The following is a 23,853-nucleotide window of genomic DNA, read 5'->3' as shown; positions in this document are numbered from 1 at the left end:
ACTACACAAAGCTACTGCTCCTGTGTGAACAGCACTGTGTGGCACCATTATAAGACCTATTTCACATGGGCTTTAGGTTGTATAAGAGCAGCTTGGAACAGCAAGTTTTGACAAAGTATTTGCAGAACTTTCAGAAAGCTTTCTTAAAGCTTTTAAAGTACCATTCAACTTCAGTTTGTAAATGTCAAACACAGATCCTAATGGAACATGATGAAAGGTCTGGTGTCACCCCAACATCACCTCCATCCCCATGCAGTACATAGATACATAGGAATCGCCCTAACTTTGAATGTGATGAGTATGGTTAGTCAATGAAAATACCGTGAGTTTATAAAAGTACATATTTATTGCAACTTTGTTGTGCATGTTAAACACAACAGCATTGATGGGCAGGCCGACAAGGTATACATACAGTGTGAAGAGAAAACAATCCACATACATTGGTAAATAGATTGTATAAAAACAGTATACAGGCATCAAAAGTATACAAGCATCAGTAGAACCTGGCGTGTTTTGCGAGACCATGCTCTTCTTCTTCTGCAATACAAGCAATAAACCAAATAAATGTATGCTACACAGAATTGGCAGGGAGGTGAGTGGTCAGAGGGGTCTGAGTTCAAGACCCCATACTCACCAATGGGCTGGGCCAGGTGATCAATCACTGACTTCACAGGCGGCGGCAGCAACAGACATCCACCTCGGGAGCTGAGGAGGCGGAGCAAAAAAGTAACCCCAGCAGGGGAACAACCAGAGTACTGACATGGCTGTGGTGAGTGTCCCAAGGAGTCTCACCTTGTCCATAATGGATGGCAGCTAAAAAATAGTCAAAGAATATATGTGTGTCACAAGATCCTGCAAATGCAGATAAGGTTAATGTAATTAAATTAGTATGCTTGTAAAGATACATGAACCCGCATGAGGTAAACGCTGGTATGGACTGGGAGACTGGAGGAACAGTGAGAATATTCATTAAAAATGTGAGAGGATATTAATAAGTTATGTATAAGGTGCACTGGGGGTTAAAAAATGTAAAGTATAACGACAAATGAAGAACCATACTAGATTGTGAACTAAACTGAAAAACATCAGTGGTTACCTGAGTGAAGTATAAGAACCAGAGGATGTTCTCTTCCACTCAGTGCAGCTGTTGTGTGCATGGACAGAGCTGTGAATGAGAATCGCCGCCATGTCAGGCCTCCAACTTGTACCCCAGCAGGATCAGCTGCTCCGCCCCTAAGGTCATGTACGGGTAACGAGGCATGCGAGTGCTGGAGACGCTTGCCGCCACTGGGGCTGTGCAGGCGCAGTGACCCCACATGCCTGTGATGATCCACACAGCCCATACGCGATGACCCCAGGTAGGTGTCACCCAATGGGCATGAAGGAGCAGAGCAGGAGAGCTGTAGGAGAGCTGCTGATTTACAGGCAGCAGCTGTCTGCTCGGGGAGGTGAGAAAACCGAGCCAACAACGGTGTTTGATGGCTCAGTTCTCAGTGCAACGACGGCGGGGGACAGACGCAGCATCAGTCCGATGCTACATGCACCTAGGTAAGTATAAAACAGTGCCAAACCCATGATTCTCCTTTAAAAGTTCTGAATAAATGAACAAGCCCTTACTCCTGTGAATCCTCCCCCTCTCCCCATCCCCCCATCTACTCCACATCTGATTAACTTTCTTACTTTAATTACTGTGTGCGTTTTGTTTCCTCCAGAGATTGTTGTCTTTGTAGATTTATGCCTAATGCCGCGTACACACGGTCGAACTGTTTGACGTACTTAGTCCGTTGAAACACATTTCAGCGGACAATCCGCTCGTGTGTGGGCTTCAGCGGACTTTTTCAGCGTGCAGTCCGGAGTACTAAGAATTTCGGTTTTTCCAAAAATCTTTCCGTCGTACTTTGGTTTCAGCGGACAATACGGTCGTCAGTATGCTAGTCCGACGGACTAAGAATGGCGCATGCCCAGAAAGGATTTACAGGGCTTTGCTGTGTCTTGGACTTCCTATTTCTAGTCCCGTCGTACGTGCTGTACGTCATCGCGCAAGCTTTCGTCGGACTGTTTGTGTATCCGTGTGTGGTCAAGTCCGTTCAGTGGAAAGTACGCCGGATTGTCCGTCGGATTGTATGACGGACTAAGTACATCAAACAGTTCGACCGTGTGTACGCGGCATAACATTTTGCTAAACCTTTGTATATCAGTACTACTTTGACCCTAGAAGAAGATGGTAGACCTCCAAAAGCTTGTACTGAAAATTTACCAGTTTGTCCAAATAAACAAAAGTATCAAAGACAGTACTCAAGTTTTCACACAAAATCCCTATTTTTTGCTGATTGATAAAAACTCTTCAAAAACGTAAGCCTCTAGTTCCCTAGGCACAGGCATTGGTGCCTTTTAAAAAATACATCTATGCACATCATAGTTTTGAATTTTAATATTTTTACTACATTGATGTTTGTAAACCAGTAAAAGCATTTCCTGTATGAAATGGTTGCAAAAAAGTGACTAGATCATTACCTCGGAGACTGCATTACAGTAAAGTCATTTGAAGGACTACTAAGGCTCGACTGCATTTCCACAAATCCAAGCCTATTTTGAGTGGATTTTGACAAAGAATATAAAAAGTGATGTATTCCCTCAGAAAAAGATGAGCATTCCCAGTTACCGCAATAGCAGCAGGCAGTTAACAACAGCCATATTACCATAGCGAGATTTAAATGAAATGGAAGTTTACAGTGTAAATAAGTAGCAACATCAAAGTACTACTTTATAATCTAGCTTTCTGGGAGCAGTTTAAATCAGCAGTAGAAGCTCTTATAACAGAGGAGGTTAATGAATGTTTCAAAGTTATTAAATGTGAAGCATTGTGAAAAAGTAGCATGTATTTTACACACTCAGCAGCACGCAGCTTTTTAAAAGGAGTTTGAAAATGATTATCAACGTGTGAAAGATAAGCTGCTGCCTTAGAGAAATACCGGCAGCTACAGTCTTTCCTTTAATTATCCGTGTATATTCTCTTTTTATGATTATTTTATTCCCTGTACAAAGCAGATATGGATGCTACAGCACTTCTTTTCCATGTTTACTTACCTTTCATTATACTCAGTAATTGATTTTCAGACTTACCTATTTTTCAAGTGACCCCTTACCTACAGGGTCCCTTCTAAACAGAAAACAGCCTGTAAAGGAAAAAAGGGAATATACTTATCTTTCCAGTAAGCATGACTGTAACTCCCCAGCCCCTGCATGTATTTCACACACAGGACCCCTGTACTTGACCTAAATCTCTTCATAAGAAAAGCTCAGATCTGTGGCAGCACTTGCAAGGGTCAGGTCCTGTACTTCTGAGATGATGTTTGCATCACACATGATTTGTGTTGATGCAGGGATATTATATATATATATATTTTTTTTTTTTTTTCATTCAACCCGCTATTTGAAAGAAAATAAACTGAACAAGTATACCCTACTTAAAGCTGTATACACACTATACAATTTTCTTTAGATTTTTTCCTTTAGATTTACCAAAACCATATAATATGAGGTCAAACCTAAACACTTCCAATTTGTATGCAATCAAGCAGGCCCTTGCACTACTTAGTTGAAGATAAATCTAAAGGAAATCGAACAACGAAAGTTGTATAGTGTGCATCCAGCTTTAGCTTCTTTCACTCCAGAAGTGAGCTCATCCCTGCCATTCATCAGTCCATGAGATCATCTACTAGCCACACAGGACCTCTTAATTCTTTACGGAAAGGATTTTGCTGCAGGCCTAGCCTCAAGATAACTTGGGCCAGAAGTCAACATGTTTACAACCCAGGGGCTCCCTAGGCCCAACATTTGCTTCTACTATGTTCTGTTACATACCACTAGTCACATAGAGCAGCAATTTCTTTTGCTTGTCTAATCAAGTGTTGATTTTTACAGTGGCAAGTTACTAACAATGCACTTGATCCTCTTCCTTTCTCTATAAGATTGGGACCAGCCACGGTGGAATTATACCAGCATAAATATGAGCTGTTTGCAAAACTCCAAGGAGCTAGTACCCATACAAATGCTGGGAGAGCTAAAAACGATGAAGTGTCCTAAGTTTAAATAAAACCTAGTATGCTAGTATTTTAATGTAAGAGAGTTGGTTGCTCAGCCATGTCGATACCTAAATGAGAGTGAACAATCATACCTGCATGGATCAGCAGGTACCTGTATTTTAACACTATATGGGCCTGTAGTGATGGACTTTTGCTTACATCAGAATTGCTTTTGTCCCCATACAAGTCAATTGGATAGCAAATGCAGTGTGAAGCAAGCTGATAAAGGTTAGAAGGAGATCATCTGTACCTGTTATTAAATTGTGAATAATATCAGCAGTGTCTCGTACTGAATCAATTGCAAGCTAAATGCACCTAAAAGCAAGCTGCATTTGCCCATCAACACAAGCATTTAGGCTCCATGCACGCTAGATACGCAAAAACTGAAAAAAAAACCTTGGCTAAAAACCACTAATATTTAGCTTTTATGCCAGTTTTTTTGCAGTGTTTAGTAACGTTTTGAAAAGTGTTTAGAAACCGTGGCGATTTTGTTAAGGAGCGGCCAGCCTTAACAACTGGTAAATAGTTGGTTGTTAAGGAGCTGTCTGGGAAGCTGGCTGCCACGTCCAGGGGGTTCCCTACTGAAAGCTAAATGTAAACAAAACAATTGCTGGCAGCTAAAAATTGAAAAAAAAAAACAGCGTGGGGGTTCCCCAAATCCATACCAGGTGCTTCAGGTCTGGTATGGATTTTAAGTGGAACCCCATGACAACATTTTAAAAAAGATGGAGTAGGGGCCCCCCAAAATTTAATACCAGATCTGAGCATGCAGCCTGGCAGGCCAGGAACAGGAGGGGAGAACAAGTTAGTGACACCCCTCCTCCTGAACCATGCCAGGCCACATGCCCTCAACATAAGGGCTTGCTGGGTCGATGACATCACAGGGGGTGTGACCACTGCCCCTAAATTTGCAGCAGGAGGCAGCGGAGCTATCATTTGGTGGGAGCCTTTGTCAGGCGCGGACAATGGTTTTCCTCTGAAGCAGCCAGTCCAAACCTGGCGAAACTGGTTAGGCATTGTTCTTTAGTTGCCCAGCCTCTCCCTGGTTTTCCAACATGGACTGGTAAGTATGATTCACATGCATATATCCACCTTTCTAAACTTGGATCTGAGCCAATCTTCACTGTATGAAGTATAAGTAATAGCCCTGTTGTGACCACGTGGATATATGGTCCGGATCTATGGATACATGATTATTTATGTTTTGGAACATTTCTGTGTCTGTGGATTCAGTCCCCGCTGGCATGTGAGGGAGGATAACTCAATGAAGCCTACATTGAGTTATCTATAATAGGTCTGGATCCCTACATCTGAAGGAAGCACATATATTTTGTAGAATATCCTCCTCTGGATCGCAGTACCCTATGAAAACTTTCAGGATACTACTAGAGGCTTTCTGGTAAGTACTACCAATAGACTCTGGGACTTTGGTGACCTTTTGAGGACAATATTCTTAGTGGATACATGAACTCTGACTCTGGTCGCTCTTGAGGACAATACTTTCAGTGGTCACATATACACTATGGATTTACTAATGTATTCACTGGCTCAGTTTATGAAACTACTGTATAGTTGCTTTTCTCCTGGAGGATCACTAAAGATTTATCCCAAATTATCTTTAGTAGAATCAAGAATATCAACATAGAATGTCTGGCTGTTTTACACTGCTCTTCATGTTAGTTCCAACGCACTTGTGCATCTAGGGTGAACTGTAATGTTGACAGGAAGACTGAGAAAGGGGGCATGGTACTGCTGCCGAAACACATATCCCAAAATTTCTTGTAAATCTGACAGGTCTCCTGGCAGTGTCTTTAGGTTACTTAGTGGTGGCTCCAGCTATCCTGCTCCTGATCTTAGTGAGGGGTTCTCGACAGCTGCAGCGGTCCCCACAGTGGTGATGTTCATCCCTTTTGATCTGGACTCTCTCCTGCATAAACTTTCTCCTAGCTCCTACTACTTGAGACATGCCTATAACTGTCAAGTGTTTGTGAGTGTGTCACTATATACATTTTTAATTGCTGCTATAATAAATCATATATACTACACTACAGTATATGGCTGCTTGGCACCCCTCTCTCCCTCTTTCTTTGATATAACATTCTTTACCTATCTCATCACCATCAAAACTATACAGTATATGTAATGTAATCGATTTTGATTATTTTTCATATAGAGTTCAGACCCATGTCAAGGCCCTAATCACACATGAACAGCAGGTAAATTAACCCCTCCTTCAAACCATGGGGTGAAAACGACCCAAGACGAAATATCCATCTTGCTTCCAGCTTGAGTAACTTTTTATCAAGATCATCTTTTCTTTGGCTTAAGCAGACCTGTTGGATTACCCATAAGATCAAACAGTCAGGTTTTGGAAGGGAACTGTGGTCTTTCCACCTCATACAAAGTTTGTATTTAAACTCATGAGGTTTGTGTTAAAACACAATTTATTTTTTGACAGAAAGGTCTATAAGCAACATAAAGGGACTGTGATTGATATGGTGTATGATCCTACATATACTAACTTATTTTTGGGGTGATGGGAGCAGGCAATTGTATTTATGCAATGTCTGGAGGGTTTTGCTTCACACGTGCTATTGTGGGTGTACTTTATTGTTGATATCTTCATTTTATGGCAGGGACCAAAGGAAAGCTTTGAGACATTCATGGGACATCTAAACACGAATGACATGTTTTTCACAAGTGAGATACACAGAGATAGTATTAACTTTTTGGATCTTAAAATTACAAGTCAGGTTGATGGCACCATTAGTACCATCCTATATCAGAAGCCCACCTCAACAAATAGCTTACTCTTTTGGGACAGTTATCACCCCATCTCTCTCAAAATGGGCATACCAACCAGGCAGTTTATGAGGGCTAGGAGTAATTCTTCCACAGATAGAGCCTTTAAAGATAAAAGTGTTCAGCAGTTTGAGAGATTTAAGAGGAGGGGTTATAAATGGAGTGATTTAAAGAGATCCTGACGGATAAACCAATATTTAGCTTTCGATGTGGACATTGCAAGGCATGCTCATACATACCATCGATTGGAGTTTGTCAATCCCAAGAATGGAGAAATTATTAAGATCAAATCATTCTTTAACTGTAATTCAGATAGGGTGATATATACGTGGCCAAATGTCAAACAACTGGAGGGTCACAGGTTGAGCACCAATGGCTTAGACCAGTGGCCTTCAAGCTACAGCCCATGGGCCAGATGCAGCCCTTTGCTTGCTTTTATCCAGCCCTTGGGGCACTTTTCCTCCCTCTGATGCAAGACACTATTCCTGCCACTGACACCAACAATGGGGCACTATTCCTCCCATTGACATGAAAGATTTGACACTATTCCTCCCACTAATACCAACGATGAGCAATATTTCTCCCACTGACCCCTACAGTGGAACACTATTCCTCCCACTGACCCCTACAGTGCGGCACTATTCCTCCCACTGAGCCCTACAGTGCGGCACTATTCCTCCCACTGAGCCCTACAGTGGGGCACTATTCCTCCCACTGACACCTACGATGGGACGCTATTCCTTCCACTGACCCCAACAATGGTGCACTGTTAACCTCCACTGATGCCAGAACAATTTTTACTCCCAGAAGCCGCAGTCTGACACCCTTAAAGTCTGAAGGACAGTAAGCTGGACTTTGTTTAGAAAGACTGGAGACCCCTGGCTTAAACCAAAGAAAAATTGATCTTGATAAAAAGTTACTTATGCTGGAAGCAAGATGGTTAATTCGTCTTTGGTCGCTTACACCCCATAGTTTAAATGAGGAGTTCACTAACCTGCCATTTTGTGTGCGATTAGGTCCTTGACATGGGTCTGAACCCTATACTTAAACTATACTAAAAATAATCAAAATTGATTATCATCAAAACGATATAGTATATGTAATGTAGTGTAGAGAATTTAATATTAATAATGTAGATATTGTTAATGTACATGCATAGATGTACATGGGGGGGCTTTAGTACCTTTCTATCTTGCTTTGGTATAGAAAGAGAAAAAAAGTGTCTCCATTTTGTGATTCAAGAAAATGCAGTAAAGATTTTCTGTCATATCCCATTATTTTTACCCAAACGTGTCATCAGCTTTTTATTCATTAGATGGTGGTGCCCCTTAGTTCCATAGGAATCTCTACCATGCATGTGCGGAAGTGATGACCTCATGATATGCGCAAGATGACGTTGTGACGCTGCGTGCGTGATGACTTCATCACGTGAGAAAGGGGGGCGTAGCAGCCATCTTTGTTTACATATAGAGGAGACCCCTGACAAAGCTCTCCATTTTGAGAGTGAAACGTGTTGGGTTCATGGTTTTTCTTTTCCACTTGTATGTATTGGTGTTTGGCTTAGCACTTTTTTTTTTTTTTTTTTGAGGAGAGAGCTGGGGACTCCATATTTCACTCAGCAAGTGGGCTCTGATCTAGTCTATGAGAGAAGTAAGCACGAGTGCTATTTGGACAGAGGCTGGAACAGTTGATATGCTGTGTTTCAGGCAGCTTAGTTAAGCCCTTCAGTAGTCACTATACCCACAAGAGTAAAGCAGAAGCCCTTCTAGTAATTGGGGGCATATGTATCTATAGGGGCATATGTATGTATATGTGCCATCAGGCTAGGAGGTCTCTCTGGATGCATTGAGAGTATTTAGGAGCCCATGTCTCTCTCCTTATGTAATATATATATAGTTTTTGATACTGAAAAATATTTTATTGAAACCTCATAAAAGTTAAGTTTTAACCCGTGGCTTTTTGGTGTGTAGGTATATGCACCCTCGTTTTGCCCCTGTATCGTTAACTTCCAAAAAAGGGTATGGTAGTATTATTTTGTATATGGTAGACTTTTTGAGTTTGCAATGTATCTGGGGAGGAGCAGCATTGTCACCCTAGGACAAATCTACACAGCCCGCCCCCCCCCCTCCTATTCACCAAAACATAGAGGAGAGTGGTTCTGTATTCCTCAGAGATAGGTGGAAACAGTGTTTTTAGCTCACAATACAATATGGGGCAGCATCAAAATGTTTTCAATGGTCTGTTTAAAAGATCAAATAATTGATGCCACGTACACACCATCGGACTATCGTATGTGGGCTCCGGCAGACTTTCTTCCCAAAAGTCTAGCGGACTTAGAAAGAATTCCTTGTCTCAAATTGTCCTGCGGACAATCCACCCGTCTGTGTGCTAGTCCGCCGGACTTTTCAAATTAACGGACTTTCATTTTGAACGTGACTCCAGGTAGACGGGACTAGCGAAGGAAATCAATGTCGCCGCCTCCATCGGCGAGAATGACACCTTGCTAGTCCCGTTGCCTGGTATGGATTTTAAGGGGAACCCCTATGCCGAAAAAATGGTGAAGGGGTCCCCTCAAAGTCCATATCAGACCCTTATCCGAGCACGCAGCCCGGCCGGTCAGGAAAAGGGATGGGGATGAGCGAGCGAGTGCCCCCCCTCCTCCTGAACCATACCAGGCCGCGTGCCCTCAACATGTGGGGGTGGGTGCTTTGGTGAAGGGGTCTCTGCGGCTCCCTACCCCAAAGCACCTTGTCCCCATGTTGATGAGGACAAGGGTCTGCAGGCGGGAAGCCTGGCGAGAAGACCCCCGAAGTCGGAAGAAGACCCCCGGAGCTGTCTGATAAACGACTTTAAAAACCTGTGTTGTGTTTTTTTTATTAACACGTTTTCCCTCTGGTGAATAGGTAGGGGTACCCCATACTCATTCACATAGGATGGGGGCCGGGATCTGAGGGCCCCCTTATTAAAGGGAGCTCCAGGATTCCGATAAGCCCCCCCCCCCCGCAGACCCCAACAACCAACAGCCAGGGTTGTCGGGAAGAGGCCTAAAACATGGGGACAAGGTGCTTTAGGGTGGGGGGGCCGCTATAGGTAAGCGTATAAAAAGGCTTACTTGTAGCTACCCCAGATATCTCCTAAACCTGCACGGTTTAGGAGATATCCCCTGTATCTGCATGTGTCTATGTCATCGGCACATGCGCACTGAAGAAATGGCACATACGTGCCATTTGCTTCAGTGAGTGTGCCCTTACCGGCGGCTCCCACGCACATGCGCACGAGTGACGTCATTGCAGATCTGGCCAATCACAGCGCCAAAACCGCGATACCCGGAAGCTCGGGGGTGAAATGTCGCCAGCCGGTGCTGTGTACAGGCACCACAGCGGGGGCTTCGATCTCAGGTGAGTGTTATATAATGAGCTAGTATGCTATGCATACTAGCTCATTATGCCTTTGTCTTGCAGGTCTTTTTTTTTTTTCATGTGGGTTAACAACCACTTTAAAGGTCACTAAACACCAGTCAAAGCACCTGTGACTAGATAAAATGGTTGTATAAAGGAAGATTGGGGCAAGGGGCAAAATTGGGACTTTATATGATAACACAAATTATTTACCTATTATCCATTTTAGGCATCCCCAGTTAGCTGCTCCTGATGAGTGGATACAAATCCACGAAACGCATAGAGCTTTTATATTTGATGTCATGCCACAGAAACCATGTCTACACCATGGGTTTTATTTGGATGAGTCATCAATTTATTTAATACAAGATGTTTATGTTGTTCTGTGACTATTCTGGTTGTACTGCTGATATTGATTTTATCATATGATACATTGTCTACTATGTTATTCTATCATGATATGATGTATCATCATGCTTTACTAATTTGTATCATATTTATTGAATTAATTAAATGCATATCAATCACTGTATTAAGTCCATTATCGTCACCAATGAATATCCTAGATATTATATTGTATGTCCCATCCTACCCGAGGGGTGTGTTATCATATAAAGTCCCAATTTTTCCCCTTGCCCCATCTCCCTTTATATTTCACATTATAGGGGATGGAGACCTGGGTATTGGATAGTCCTGGTCTCATATAAAGTCCCAACCACTCTTTCTCTTTATCATAAATAAAATGGTTGGCTTAAAATTCTGTTTGCACCTTGTTTTGCTTTGCTTCGGCATCGCTTCAGAAATTATACCCCATGTAATTGTACCCCATGTAATTTTAGTGGTGCTTCAAAGCGTCTTCAAAGCCTCTATAGAAGTCTATGGCAAAGCTCGTTGGAAGTACCTGCAGCTTTTAAAAGGCTTTAATTCAGCTTTAGCTTCACTTTATTTTGGAGAAATTGCAGGTATGAGATATCCACACACATGCAGGGCATCTGCCACGCTTCAAAAAAGTACCACAAAGTATCAAAACCACATCAAATAAGAATGTTGAAGAGGTAGGCCCTTTAATGTGTGTTGAAGTCGAAGCAAGTGTAAATGAGCCCTTAGACAGTTAGAATCTTGGACTGTTGAGCAGGAACCAGATGAAATTCGAACCATGTATGGACAGGCTGAATGTACCAACTTGATCTATCAACTTGGGTATAGCCAGCCTGCCAGATTTTGAATGCAATTATTACTAGCTGCTGTCTTCTCCTGATGGAGACCCATGGATGCAGAAAAGAACTTCTGCTCTATGTATGGTCTGCTCAATGTGTGTTTGCACAACTATCACAAGGAACCAAGGAGGTGAATTCAGTCATTGTATGCAGTATTGTTTGAATTTGAATTAGCAGACATCAGTAGCACTTAGTATTTCATGCAGCAATTAAATTTCCAAATGTCATAGTTGTCAACTACTAGTAACCATGTAAAAAAAAGCTATTTAAAAATGAGAGCCAAAACTTATTTGAAAGCTGTTATTTAACAGCTTACTTCCTCTTTGTGTTTCTTTGTGTTTCAGAACACCCATTATATAGTAGTGTGGCCCCTATATATCCATCATAGTTTTAACGCGTGTGTTATGCCATTTTCTAAAGCTGTTTACATATTTCATTCAACTTTTTTGTTTTCCTCAGGCGCATTTGGAAAAATGTCACCAATGCCCTAAAGTCAAAAAACATCGAAGCAGCAACCGAGCACAAACATCAACTGGAGGAGAGGCAGAGGGCAGAAGCCAGGCAGAGAGCATCCGCTAGTGTGCCATGGAATCCAAAGTATTTTATCAGAGAGGCAAGTATCGTACTGATCTAAACTTCCACCGTTGTTCTTTGTCAAACATTTTGCTATGCTGATTTTGCACTACCATGTAACCCTATTACAGTAAGTGCACTTACGCTGTAAGGTTTCCATCCAGTTTATTACATGAAAGATGGTCAAGATGATCAAGCAATGATATATGGAGCAGTGGGGACTTTGTAAAGAACATAATAAGGGGGGACATGGTGGTGTTTTTCCATTATTATCTCAGAAAACGGCTGTGCTGCACTAATAACTCATTGGAAAATAAAGTGCTGCTGCATCGAACATCTTTTACACTTTGTGACCCAGCTCTGTTTATGTAAGCGGGAAACTACTGAAGAGTTTACTGCTCAGATAATAGACTGCTACGGAATAGCGGAGATGTATCAAAGGATTACAGGCTTGTATCTTCATGCTTGCTAAATCAGCTTGGTTATGCAAACTATCTTGTATAATGTTACAAACATTATACAGCACCGATTGTGTAACAAGGCTGATTTGGGAGGGTAGAATACACAAGGTTGTGTTCCTTTGCAGCATCCCCATAGTTTATACTAAATTTAAGCAATAAACTTATGATCAATGTATTGCAGACTCTTGTTTCAAAGCCTGATTGAATTTTCACACCATTTTATCTCTTTATGGTTCTATACCCTGAAAGTTTTTATTTGTGAAAATTTTTTGCTTGGAAATGCCTTAAAATACATCCTTCTCTCATTAAAAATGCTTCTTTGTTGCTCTACTGCCTGGGTGTTCCATGCAAATAGAGAGAGTAAATCTCTGTAATGGGGCACCAGACAGCAATAAAACCCAGGCGTTTTTACCCAAAATATATTTGTGTGCTTGCTGAAAAAAAAAATGAATCATTTGAAATATTGGAAACCAATCACCTTATCCACTCAGTAAATATCAATAAATAACTAAGTGAAAAACGAAATTGTAATTGAAAATGAAGGACTGCTGCATGGAAAACACAAATCCGAGTAGGATGTGAAACAAACAATATAAAATAAATATATTCCCCAGTGCACTGTCCTCATACATTTTTTATTATTAAACATACATACAAATATGTCACATTAATCCAAGAAATATCAAAAAATAGGAAAACACATAAAACAAATAAACCTGGCACCTCTCGGACTAAAGTAACTTAGTGTATACTAAACAAAACATTATAGAGATATAGATACATTTTACTCAACAAGTTGTTCAACGCTAATTTCAAACTTTAAACCATGGCAGCTTCCTCTATACAGCATCAAGTTATATTTCTATCGCGCACTAATTTAGTCTCGTCTACATCTCACTCCTCTACTTCTACTATTTGCCCCCATCTAACTCGTCCTCATACACTTAATGCAATGTGAACCAGCATATCTCGTAATAAATGAAATACAGTATAATGAACATATAATCAACTCGTATTCTATTTAAAAAATATATCATCAACAAGATCATATACGGTATAACAAAATGCTTTTTGCAAAGAATTTTTGGCACATTATATATGGACTTTATATTTTACATTTTATGTTATATGTAAACTTGTTGATATATTTTTTAACTATGATATGAGCTGAATATATGTTCATTGTACTTTATTTAGTTTACAAGATGTGTTGTTTCAAATTGCATTAAGTGTATGAGGACAGCACACTTGCGAATATTTATTTCTTTTAGCAGTAAAACCCAGTCAGGGGCTGTACTACTACTCTATGGAAAAAAAAAAGTTTTATATTTAATGACTCCTTAAAACTACAATGTCTGTCAGGCTGCCTATTACTGTGACTTCATTTGTGCCGAATGTTGTCCATTCATGTTTCTCCACAGTTCATGTATTTGGCTCTTGAATGATCATTCCCACGGTACATGCAATTTTCCTCTTCATATAGAAAATTATTGATCATACTTCTTTTGCTCCCAACCTGCCCACCACAATATTACTACAACAAAAAATGAAAAACAATAAAATGGAGTGGAAACAGTGCTTTCAATATTACTAGGTAGACTATGATCATCAGCAATGGGGATAACATGTTTTCTCAATCACAAAAGTCATGTTACAAGAGACTGAAACCAGCCCATATACCAGAAGACTGTCAGAGACTGCAGACATTTTTGACACACTGTACAAGGTAAACCTAAATTGTATCTATTGCTTGGAAATGGGGGCCTGTTTCAGAAAATAACCAGGAGCCTTCTCAACACACAGTCTATCCTTGTTAATATTTAATGAACAGTAATCATTAAAGAGTAACTCCACTTTTGGTGAGAAAAAACAAACCCCTCTGGGTGATGTACATCGCAGGAATTTTAACAAACGTTATAGTAGATTCCTACCTTTTTGTTGAAGAAATGTCTCTTTTTTTCACTAGACTGACTGCATACATGTTCTGAATGGGAGGGTCTGTTTCATTATCAATCAGCTGATGCACTTTCTTTCCTCCAATGTGGAAAGCTTCAGTGACTGTATTCCTTTAAAAGTGATTAATGGTTGGGGAATATCTAACCAAAACGTACGTTAGGGGGGCCTAAAGTCTGACTTGTATCATAGTGTAGACTTTGGGGAAAATTGGATGACATGATTGGAGACGATCACATAAGAAGGAAATTCAATTTTTAGAGGCATGAGTTCACCATGTGTAGAATGCCTCTAGGTTGCCATATTGCATTGAATTTGCCAGAAAATTCTAAAATTGCAGATTATCCCCTTGCCACCGAGCGTTATACCGGGATGATGCCCGCACCTGCAGGCATCATCCCGGTACCGTTTTTCAGAGCGGGCAATTGGCTTTCCAGCCATAACAACCAATGCAGCTAAAAGCCGCTCGGCTGTTATGCCGGAGGAGAGGGAGGGGACGTCCCCCCCTCCTGCCGCTCTTACCGGGGCTCCTGTTCAATCGGGAGCACCAATGCACAATCCATTCCATCAATTCCAGCGGCTAGGGAGGGACTAAGTGGCTTCATTCCAGTCTCCTAATTGTAAACATGGAAGCGACATACTTTGAAGTGTAAAGGAGGGATCGGGGGTCTTTTAGACCCCCGATCCCTCCATAAAGAGTGCCTGTCGCCACCTATTACTGTCACAAGGGATGTTTACATTCCTTGTGACAGCAATAAAAGTGATCAAAATTTTTTTTTTTATTAAAAAACAATTTATTAATTTTAAAATATATAAGAAAAAACATTTTTTTAAAGGGCCCCCCCGTCGCCGCGAGCTCGCGCAGCAAAGAAAACGCATACGGAAGTCACGCCCGCATATGTAAACGGTGTTCAAATCACACATGTGAGGTATCGCCGCGATTGTCCAAGCGAGAGCAATAATTCTAGCACTAGACCTCCTCTGTAACTCTAACCTGGTATCCGGGAAAACATTTAAAGCGTCACCTATTGAGATTTTTAGGTACCGTAGTTTGTTGTCATTCCATGAGTGCGTACAATTATAAAGTGTGACATGTTTGGTATCTATTTACTCGGCGTAAAATGATCTTTCACATTATGCAAAAAAATTGGGCTAATTTTACTGTTTCGTTTTTTTCAAATTCATGAAAGTGTCCCTTTTCCCAAAAAGTGGCGTTTAAAACACCGCTGCGCAAATACCGTGTGACATAAAATATTGCAACAATCGCTTTTTTATTCTTTAGAGTCTCTGCTAAAATATATATATATATATATATATATATATATATATATATATATATATATAATGTTTGGGGGTTCCAAGTAATTTTCTAGCAAAAAATATGTATTTTAACTTGTAAACAACAAATGTCAAAAATAGGCCTAGTCATGAAAGGGTTATAAAGGAAAGGTAATTTGTAATAGCATTAAATTACAGCATGGCTTGTTTAGCAATTGTATGTGCTATATTTTTCCACAAATTTGAAATGGTGGTCCTAATCTAACTTTCTCTTAAGATTTTATATGCAGAATTAGCCATGACATACAGGGCTCATCAGCATAAATGAGTACACCTCAACAGATTTGTCAGAAAACCTTTACTTTCCTTTCAGAATCAACATTGTCTATGGAACAGTATATTACAAAATATTTCCACAAATGCTGGCCATAGATTGCAGCCAAGATTTGTTAATTTGCACATACAAAAAAAGTATTTTTCCCAACAAATTCATTCAAGGCCATGTTGCAAAAATGAATACACCCCAATGAAAGTCTTAGGAGCAAAGCTAAATTTTAGAAGACGAACAAGAATTCAATTACAGGCGAGTCAAATTATTTACCAAACAGGTGTCCAGCAGACAGGTAATTATAAAAGGGCATTACTTAAAGAAAACCCCTTCCCATTTCATGCTGTCAGCAATGGAAGAGAAATGTCACAAGGCCTGAGAAAATAATTTCTATACACAAGAAAGGTAAAGCAAAGCTTTACTTATCAGTCAGAATACTGGAGCAAAAGTGATACAAAAATTTTACAAAGATGGAACTGCAATCATCTCACAGCGATGTCCAGGCCGTCCATGGAAGTTAAAACCTCAACAATAATATCTTCTGATGAGAAGGGTTGAAGCAAATCGCCATGCAAGTTCACTGCAGTTAGCTAAAGGAGTAGAAAGCAAAACTGAGGTGATTGTTTCCTGTAACACAATACCTACACTGCATAGGAATGGCATACATGGGTGTCATCCACAAAGGAAGACTCTCCTAAAGCCCATGCACAAAAAAGCCCACCTAGAATTTGCCAGGGCCCATGATGAAAAAGAAGACCACTACTGGGACTCTGTACTCTGGAGTGATCAGACCAAGATAAATGTTTTTGGAACTGATGGCTTCAAAACTGCATGGCATCACAAAGGTGAGGAGTACAAAGAAAAATGCATGGTGCCTACAGCGAAACATGCAGCTGCATGAGTGCTGCTGGTGTCGGGGAGCTGCATTTCATTGATGATATCATGAATTCACAGATGTACTGCTCTATATTGAAAGAGAAGATGCTACCATCACTCTGTGCCCTTGGTCGTCGTGCACTTTTCCAACATTACTGCTCCAAAAAACACATCTAAGGCCACTGTTGCATTTCTGAAGAAGAACAGGGTGAAAGCGGTTCAGTGGCTTATTATGTCTCCTAATCTGGACCCAATCGAACACCTTTGGGGAATTCTGAAGAGACAAGTTGAGCGTTTCTCTCCATCCAGCATCCAGGCTCTATAAGCCCTTGTACACACGGTCAGACATTACGACGGAAAATGTCCGATCAGACCGAGTTGTCAGATAATCTGACCGTGTGTGGGCTCCATTGGACTTTTTTCGTCGGAATGTCCTACCAACAAAATGTGAGAGCTGGATATAAAATTTTCCGACAACATGATCCGATCGGACTTTGTCTGATCGTTTGTAGAGAATTCCGATCGGACAAAGTGCCACGCATGCCCAGATGAAAGTACGAGAGCAAAGCTATTGGCTACTAGGCTGAACATGGTCCCATCGGAACGAACAAACGTCATCACGTTCTGAACCACTTTGTCCAACCGTGTGTATGCAACACCAGTTTCGGACAAAATCCGTCGGAAAAAATCAGATGGATTTTGTGGTCAGAATTTCCAACCGTGTGTACAAGGGCTTAGAGGTCGTTCTTGAAGAATGAAATAAAGTGAGATTTTGCAATATGTTGCCAACTTCCATGCCTAGAAGACTTGGTGCTGTCCTTACAATCATGGAGGTCGTACGAAATACTAGATGTAGTAGTTTTTGTTGTGGGGTGTATTCATTTTTGCATCTCAATTTGAGTAAAACTGAAGATGTTGTCTAAGTTATATTATTAACCTTACTTTCATGTAATGAGCTAAAGAAATGTGCTATTAAAACTCAGTTTTGGATATTGTTCTTGTGTTTATTGAGATATTTATTAAAATCTTACTTTTCAAAAGGGGTGTACTCATTTATGCTGCGTACTGTATGTGTTAGTTTGTATATTGTACATGTTACAAGTTTTACCATAAGGCAGTTTGAGGTGCTAGGCACCTCTAACTGCTTAAGCCCTTCTTTCAAACAAAAAAACAAGAAAACCTGCCCATGTAATCACAGTAGTATAATATGTAAGTTTGCATGTCCTCTTTGTGCTTGCGTGGGTTTCCTCTGTGTGCTCCGTTTTCCTCCCACATACCAAAGTCATGCTGATAGGTTAACTGGCTCCTATCTAAATTTGCCCTATATGTATATGTACAAATGTGAGTTAGGGACCTTAGATTGCAAGCTCTTTGAGGGCAGGGACTGATGTGAATGTGCATTGATGGCGCTATATAAGAACAAAGGTAACAGCGCTCTCTGCAGGGACAACTCAATCCATACATCAGGTCCACTCACAGGTGCCGAGGCTCGATGTTTCCCAACACACTCCAATGCAACAGTAGTAACAAGAGCCCGGAAAAACTGTAATCCATGAAGTGACTTCAAGGATTACAGTTTTGCCGACTCTTCTTACTACTGCTATATAAGAACCTATAATAAATAAAAAATAACCATTTTGAAAAAGCATCACATGCCAGATTGCCCATTTTGTTTAAATTACATGGTAAGGGTTGAAATAACAGAGGTTATGGAGCTGATTCCAGTTTGCAGGGAGACATGTTGGGTCCCATGCATATACAGTGCTGTACAGAGATTCACTGAGTTGTATTACTCCACAGAGATTCATTGAAGATTGATACTCCTTATAGATTCACTGAGTTTTGGTACTCAACAGAGCTTTCCTAAATTTTGATACTCTGCAGGTATTCACTGAAGTTTGATATTTTACAGAGACTTGTTAATATTTGACCTGGAGTTTGAACCAGTAATGATAGACAAAGCTTCTTTATATATGACAGGTTCAATCAATCATTTTTGCAGGTTGTAACGGGTTCACAATTATGCTTCTAGATTTGGAGTTACTGCATTATATTATTTTTAATAGAAAAAAATTGTTTAAATTATGCAATATTTGAAATAGACACTAATTTCTAGAACACTGTCCTGGTATAAATTGAGAACTGTACTTGGATACCTTTTTCAGCAAAACAAGAGTGTTCCAAAGTTTTCTTTTAATCGAGACCTTTTTCACTATATTTCCTTTTTACATTTTTGTTCGGCAGAGAAATCTGTTTTTTAATAGACAGCTATGCTGTAGTTTAATCACAGACAGTAATTTACTCTTGGCCTTTGTGACCTCATTATTATTTTTATGATTTCTCTTGGGAAGGCAAAGCAAGATTGAATGCTGATTTTTTTTTTCTTCTTAGTTTTCATTATTTCACTCACACTGGGAGAAACCTAATCATTGTGCCGTGAAGCTTTTTTTTGTTACTTTGGTTAAAGAACCAAGACCTTTTTTTTTCATTGCAAACCTGTTCTAACATTAGTTTGATTGTATTTTGCAAAGCGGAGAATAAATATGAAACACAACTAAAGCCATTCACAAACATGTTTGATTAAAGTAGTTGTAAAACTCTGATATTAAATATGAACAAAGCATGTCCCTCTATAGTGCGTACTTGCCTCAATCCAGAGCACAAAGTGTAATTTCTGTCTGCTGCCTCTTTCCTTTGCTATCTGCATAAATCAGTTCTGACAGGTTTTCCTGGCATCAGCAGGTAAAAAAAAAGATGGGGGGGAGCGCCCCAGCACACAGCGTTGTGATTGTTTTTTTTTATTTGTTTATATAAATGTCATTTGCGTATAGTGCATGACCAAGCAATTGCCAGTTAAAGTTGCACAGTACTGAATAGCAAAAAATGCCCTGGTCATGAATGGGGCAAAACCTTCCGGAGGTCAAGTGATTAAGGTAAAAAAAAATGTCTGTGTTCAGAACCGCCCCCCCCCCCCCAGGACGTGTATGATTGGCATGCACACGCCCCCTGCCGCCCCATGCTGTGATTGGACACAGCACGGATCAGCAGCTTATTTCAGCCAATGATTTTGGCTGGATTCAGCTGATCGGCTGTGTCCAATCACGCACAGAGTTTTCTGTGTACAAAAACACAGAACTCTATGCAGGGAACAGTGATCTGGCTGTTTCTTCTCTCTACAAAGCTGGGAGAAAAAAACTGCCAGATAGAAAAGTTTAAGCAGCACACATTACACATTGTTAGGCAGGTTGTTTGATTGCCTATAAATGTTAACCCCTTCCTAGCCAGTGTCATCAGTACAGTGCCCGTGCACAGTATTATCAATGATCACTGTATTAGTGTCACTAGCGATGTCAGTTAGTGACTCTCTCAGATAGTGTCTGTTATGCCACGTACATACGACCAGACTTTTCGAGGGACTAAGTCCGACAGACTTTCGACGGAGTTCTGACGGAGTTCTGACAGAGTTCTGACGGACTTTCCGAATGAACGGACTTGGCCACACACAATCACACCAAAGTCCGACGGATTGGAACGTGATGACGTACGACTGGACTAGAATAAGGAAGTTCATAGCCAGTAGCCAATAGCTGCCCTAGCGTCGGTTTTTGTCCGTCGGACTAGCACACACACGAGCGGATTTCTCGGTAGGAACTGGGTCTGGTGGAGTTCTGTCGGAAAAATTTGAAACATGTTCCATTTCTAAAGTCTGTCAGAATTTTGCAAATCAAAAGTCCGCTGCAGCCCACACACGTTCGAATGGTCTGCCGGAATCATTCCGTCAGACTTTTGATGTTGAAAAGTCTGGTCGTGTGTACGGGGCATTAGTGCCAGATTGCCTATCACCCCCCATTACCAGTATAGCATCATAGCTACGGAAATTCCATTATATATACCATAGTTTGTGGACACTATAGCTTTCCCACAAACCAATTAATATATACTTATTGGGATTTTTTTTTTACCTAAGATATGTAGCCGAATACATTTCGGATTAAATTTACAAAGACATTTTTATTTATTGGATATGTTTTATAGCAGAAATTGGAAAATAGTGTTGTTTCTTTTTCAAAATCTTTGGTCTTTTTTTCATATATATAATAAACAATAAAAACCCAGTGGTGATCAAATATCACCAAAAGAAAACTCTATTTGTGTGAAAAAGTTAAAAGGAGCACAGTGCTGAATAGCAAAAAATGTTCTGGTCATGAAGGGGGTGAAACCTTCCTGAGTTCAAGTGATTGATGCAGCAGCATGTGTAATTGTTTTTTACACCCATGCAGCGTTCATGCCTGACAGAAGTGAACTTGCCTCTGACCTGTTTTAATAAAGTTTGATCTAAAACTATTTATCCACCTTTACTGTGTGCACCATGTTGCTTTCTCTGAATTACACTGTGAGACTTCTGAACACAAATTAACCTAAAACAGTGAGGAGTTCTGAGTCACAATAAAAAGAATAGATAATTACAGCAGCACAGTATGGATGTAATTTAAAAGAAGATAAGTTTAGAAATATATTTGTATTTAATTAATTATGTGTGACCTATCACAGACTTCTTAGTTAGACAGATAGCAGTTTGTCACCTATACACAACAGCACAGTGAACCTATACAAAGGAGAGTAAAAAACAAGAACAAATGTATACAGCCATGGCCAAAAGTTTTAAGAATTACACAAATATAAATTTTCACAAAGTCTGCTGCCTCAGTTGTTATGATGGCAATTTGCATATACTCCAGAATGTTATAAAGAGTGATCAGATGAATTTCAATTTATTGCAATGTTCCTCTGTGCCATGAAAATGAACTTCATCACCCAAAAAAATATGCATTTCAGCCCTGCCACAAAAGGACCAGCTGACATCATGTCAGTGATTCTCTTCTTCACACAGGTGTCAATGTTGATGAGGCAAGGCTGGAAAACACTCTACTGCTGATTGAGTTAAAATAACAGACTGGAAGTTTTATAAAAATGGTGGTGCTTGAAATAATTGTTTTTCCTCTGTTAACCATGATTACCTGAAAGGAAAAGTCATCATTGCTTTTTGCACAAAAAAAGGATTCACAGGCAAGGATATTGCTGCTACTAAGATTGTACCTAAATCAACCATTTGTCGGATTATCAAGATCCTCAAGAAGAGAGGTTCGATTGTTGTGAAGAAGGTTTCAGGATACCCAAGAAAGTCCAGCAAGTGCCAGGACCATCTCCTACATTTGATCCAACTGCGGGATCGGAGCACCACCAGTGCAGAGCTTGCTCAGAAATGGCAGTAGACAGGTGTGAGTGCATCTACCAGCACAGTGAGGCAAAGAATTTTGGAGGATGGCCTGGTGTCAAGAACTGCAGCAAAGAAGCCACTTCTCTCCAAGAAAAACATCAGGAACAGACTGATATTCTGCAAAAGGTACAGGGATTGGACTGCTGAGGACTGGGGTAAAGTAATTTTCTCTGATGAATCCCATTTCCAATTGTTTGGGACATCCAGGGAAAACAGATTCATGGATAAAGAATGGTACAAATACATCCTCCGAGAGCAACTTCTCCCAACCATCCAAAAACGTTTGATGACGAACAATGCCTTTTCCAGGATAATGAAGCACTTTGTCATGAAATAAAAGTGATAACTAAGTGGTTTGGGAAACAAAACAACAAACTTTTGGGTCCATAGCCAAGAAACTCCCCAGACCTTTATCCCATTGAAAACTTGTGGTCAATCCTCAAGAGGTGGGTGCCCAACACCCCCCATCCCCCCGCAAACACACACACACAAACACAAACTCTTAAGCATTAATTATGCAAGAATGGGCTGCCATCAGTCAGGTTGATTGACCGCATGCCAGGGCAAATTGCAGAGGTCCTGGGAAAAAAAAGGATCAACACTGCAAATATTGACTCTTTGGATAAACTTCAATAAAAGCCTTTGACGCTTATGAAATGCTTGCAATTATGCTTCAGTATACCATAGTAACATCTGACAAAAAGATAGAAAAACACTAAAGCAACAGACACAGATCAGGAATATGAAGTGTTGGGGTAACACATGCTTTAAGTCCACTATCATGACTGTGGTGGATGATGCTATAAAAGAATTGTATCACAAGCAAACAGGCTCACTGAAGTTGAGCAGTAGATCTGGAGAATACTCTCCACCATACATAAAACATGCATCCGCCCTGTTGGCTAAAATGGATGAGATGAAGAATAGGTCAAGGTGGAATAACTTCAGATTCCTCACTTGAAAGTTCTAAAGTTATCTTGCTGATATTTTTTGTAAAAGCATTCATGTAAGATCCATATACAGTATTGCGGAAAGGATGCATAGACTGGGGATCCCAAACCCTGAAGACACAATGACCAGTAATAGTCAAATATTTAAATGATGTTGATAAGACAAACATTTTGCAACACTCCCAAGCATCTAAAAGTTTGTCTCTTGATGTCAGAAAACTCTTATTGCGGGCAGACTCTGCGGAAATTACCCACAAGCATAAAGCCTTCAGTAAAGCTTGTTCTACTATCTCCAAGCAGCAGATTCACTTTACGCCTGCATTCCCTGCTACTATACACTTTTGGATCCAAAACAGAAAAAAAATTTCCTTTCAAGAGCTGACTAATGGCAAAGCAGTCCTGGCAAAAATGTATCACTCTGAGGACCACCCAGTCCCGGAACACACCCAATGAAGGAGAGTGAATACATGAGAAAACCACCCTCTAATTCATTGCAAATATAGAAATTCTACTCCTTGGACTGGTTTTGCACTGCAACTTGCACTATGAATGTGCTAATATTTGGGCACCACATGATGGATAAGTAAAAAGCCCTTCTTACCCTGCTGCATATAATTTCTTTTAATGCTACTATTTTTCACTTTTGCAATGATC

General features: G+C 40.4%; 1 protein-coding gene across 1 annotated transcript in view; it reads left to right on the top strand.

The window, feature by feature from the left end:
• The window catches only part of OSBPL10 (oxysterol binding protein like 10), a 634,297-nt gene that overhangs the window by 589,327 nt on the left and 21,117 nt on the right, over nucleotides 1-23,853 (top strand). Inside the window, exon 11 of the mRNA XM_077491461.1 lies at nucleotides 11,962-12,115. Coding sequence (XP_077347587.1) covers nucleotides 11,962-12,115 — 154 coding nt within the window. The remainder of the gene's footprint in view (nucleotides 1-11,961; nucleotides 12,116-23,853) is intronic.

The sequence above is a fragment of the Lithobates pipiens genome, unplaced genomic scaffold (assembly GCF_037356315.1).
Source record: "Lithobates pipiens isolate NorthernLeopardFrog02 unplaced genomic scaffold, aLitPip1_a1.2 Scaffold_19, whole genome shotgun sequence".
NCBI classification, from domain to species: Eukaryota; Metazoa; Chordata; class Amphibia; order Anura; family Ranidae; genus Lithobates; species Lithobates pipiens.
Note: the sequence above shows the minus strand (reverse complement) of the source record. Positions and strands in the feature narration are given on the sequence as shown.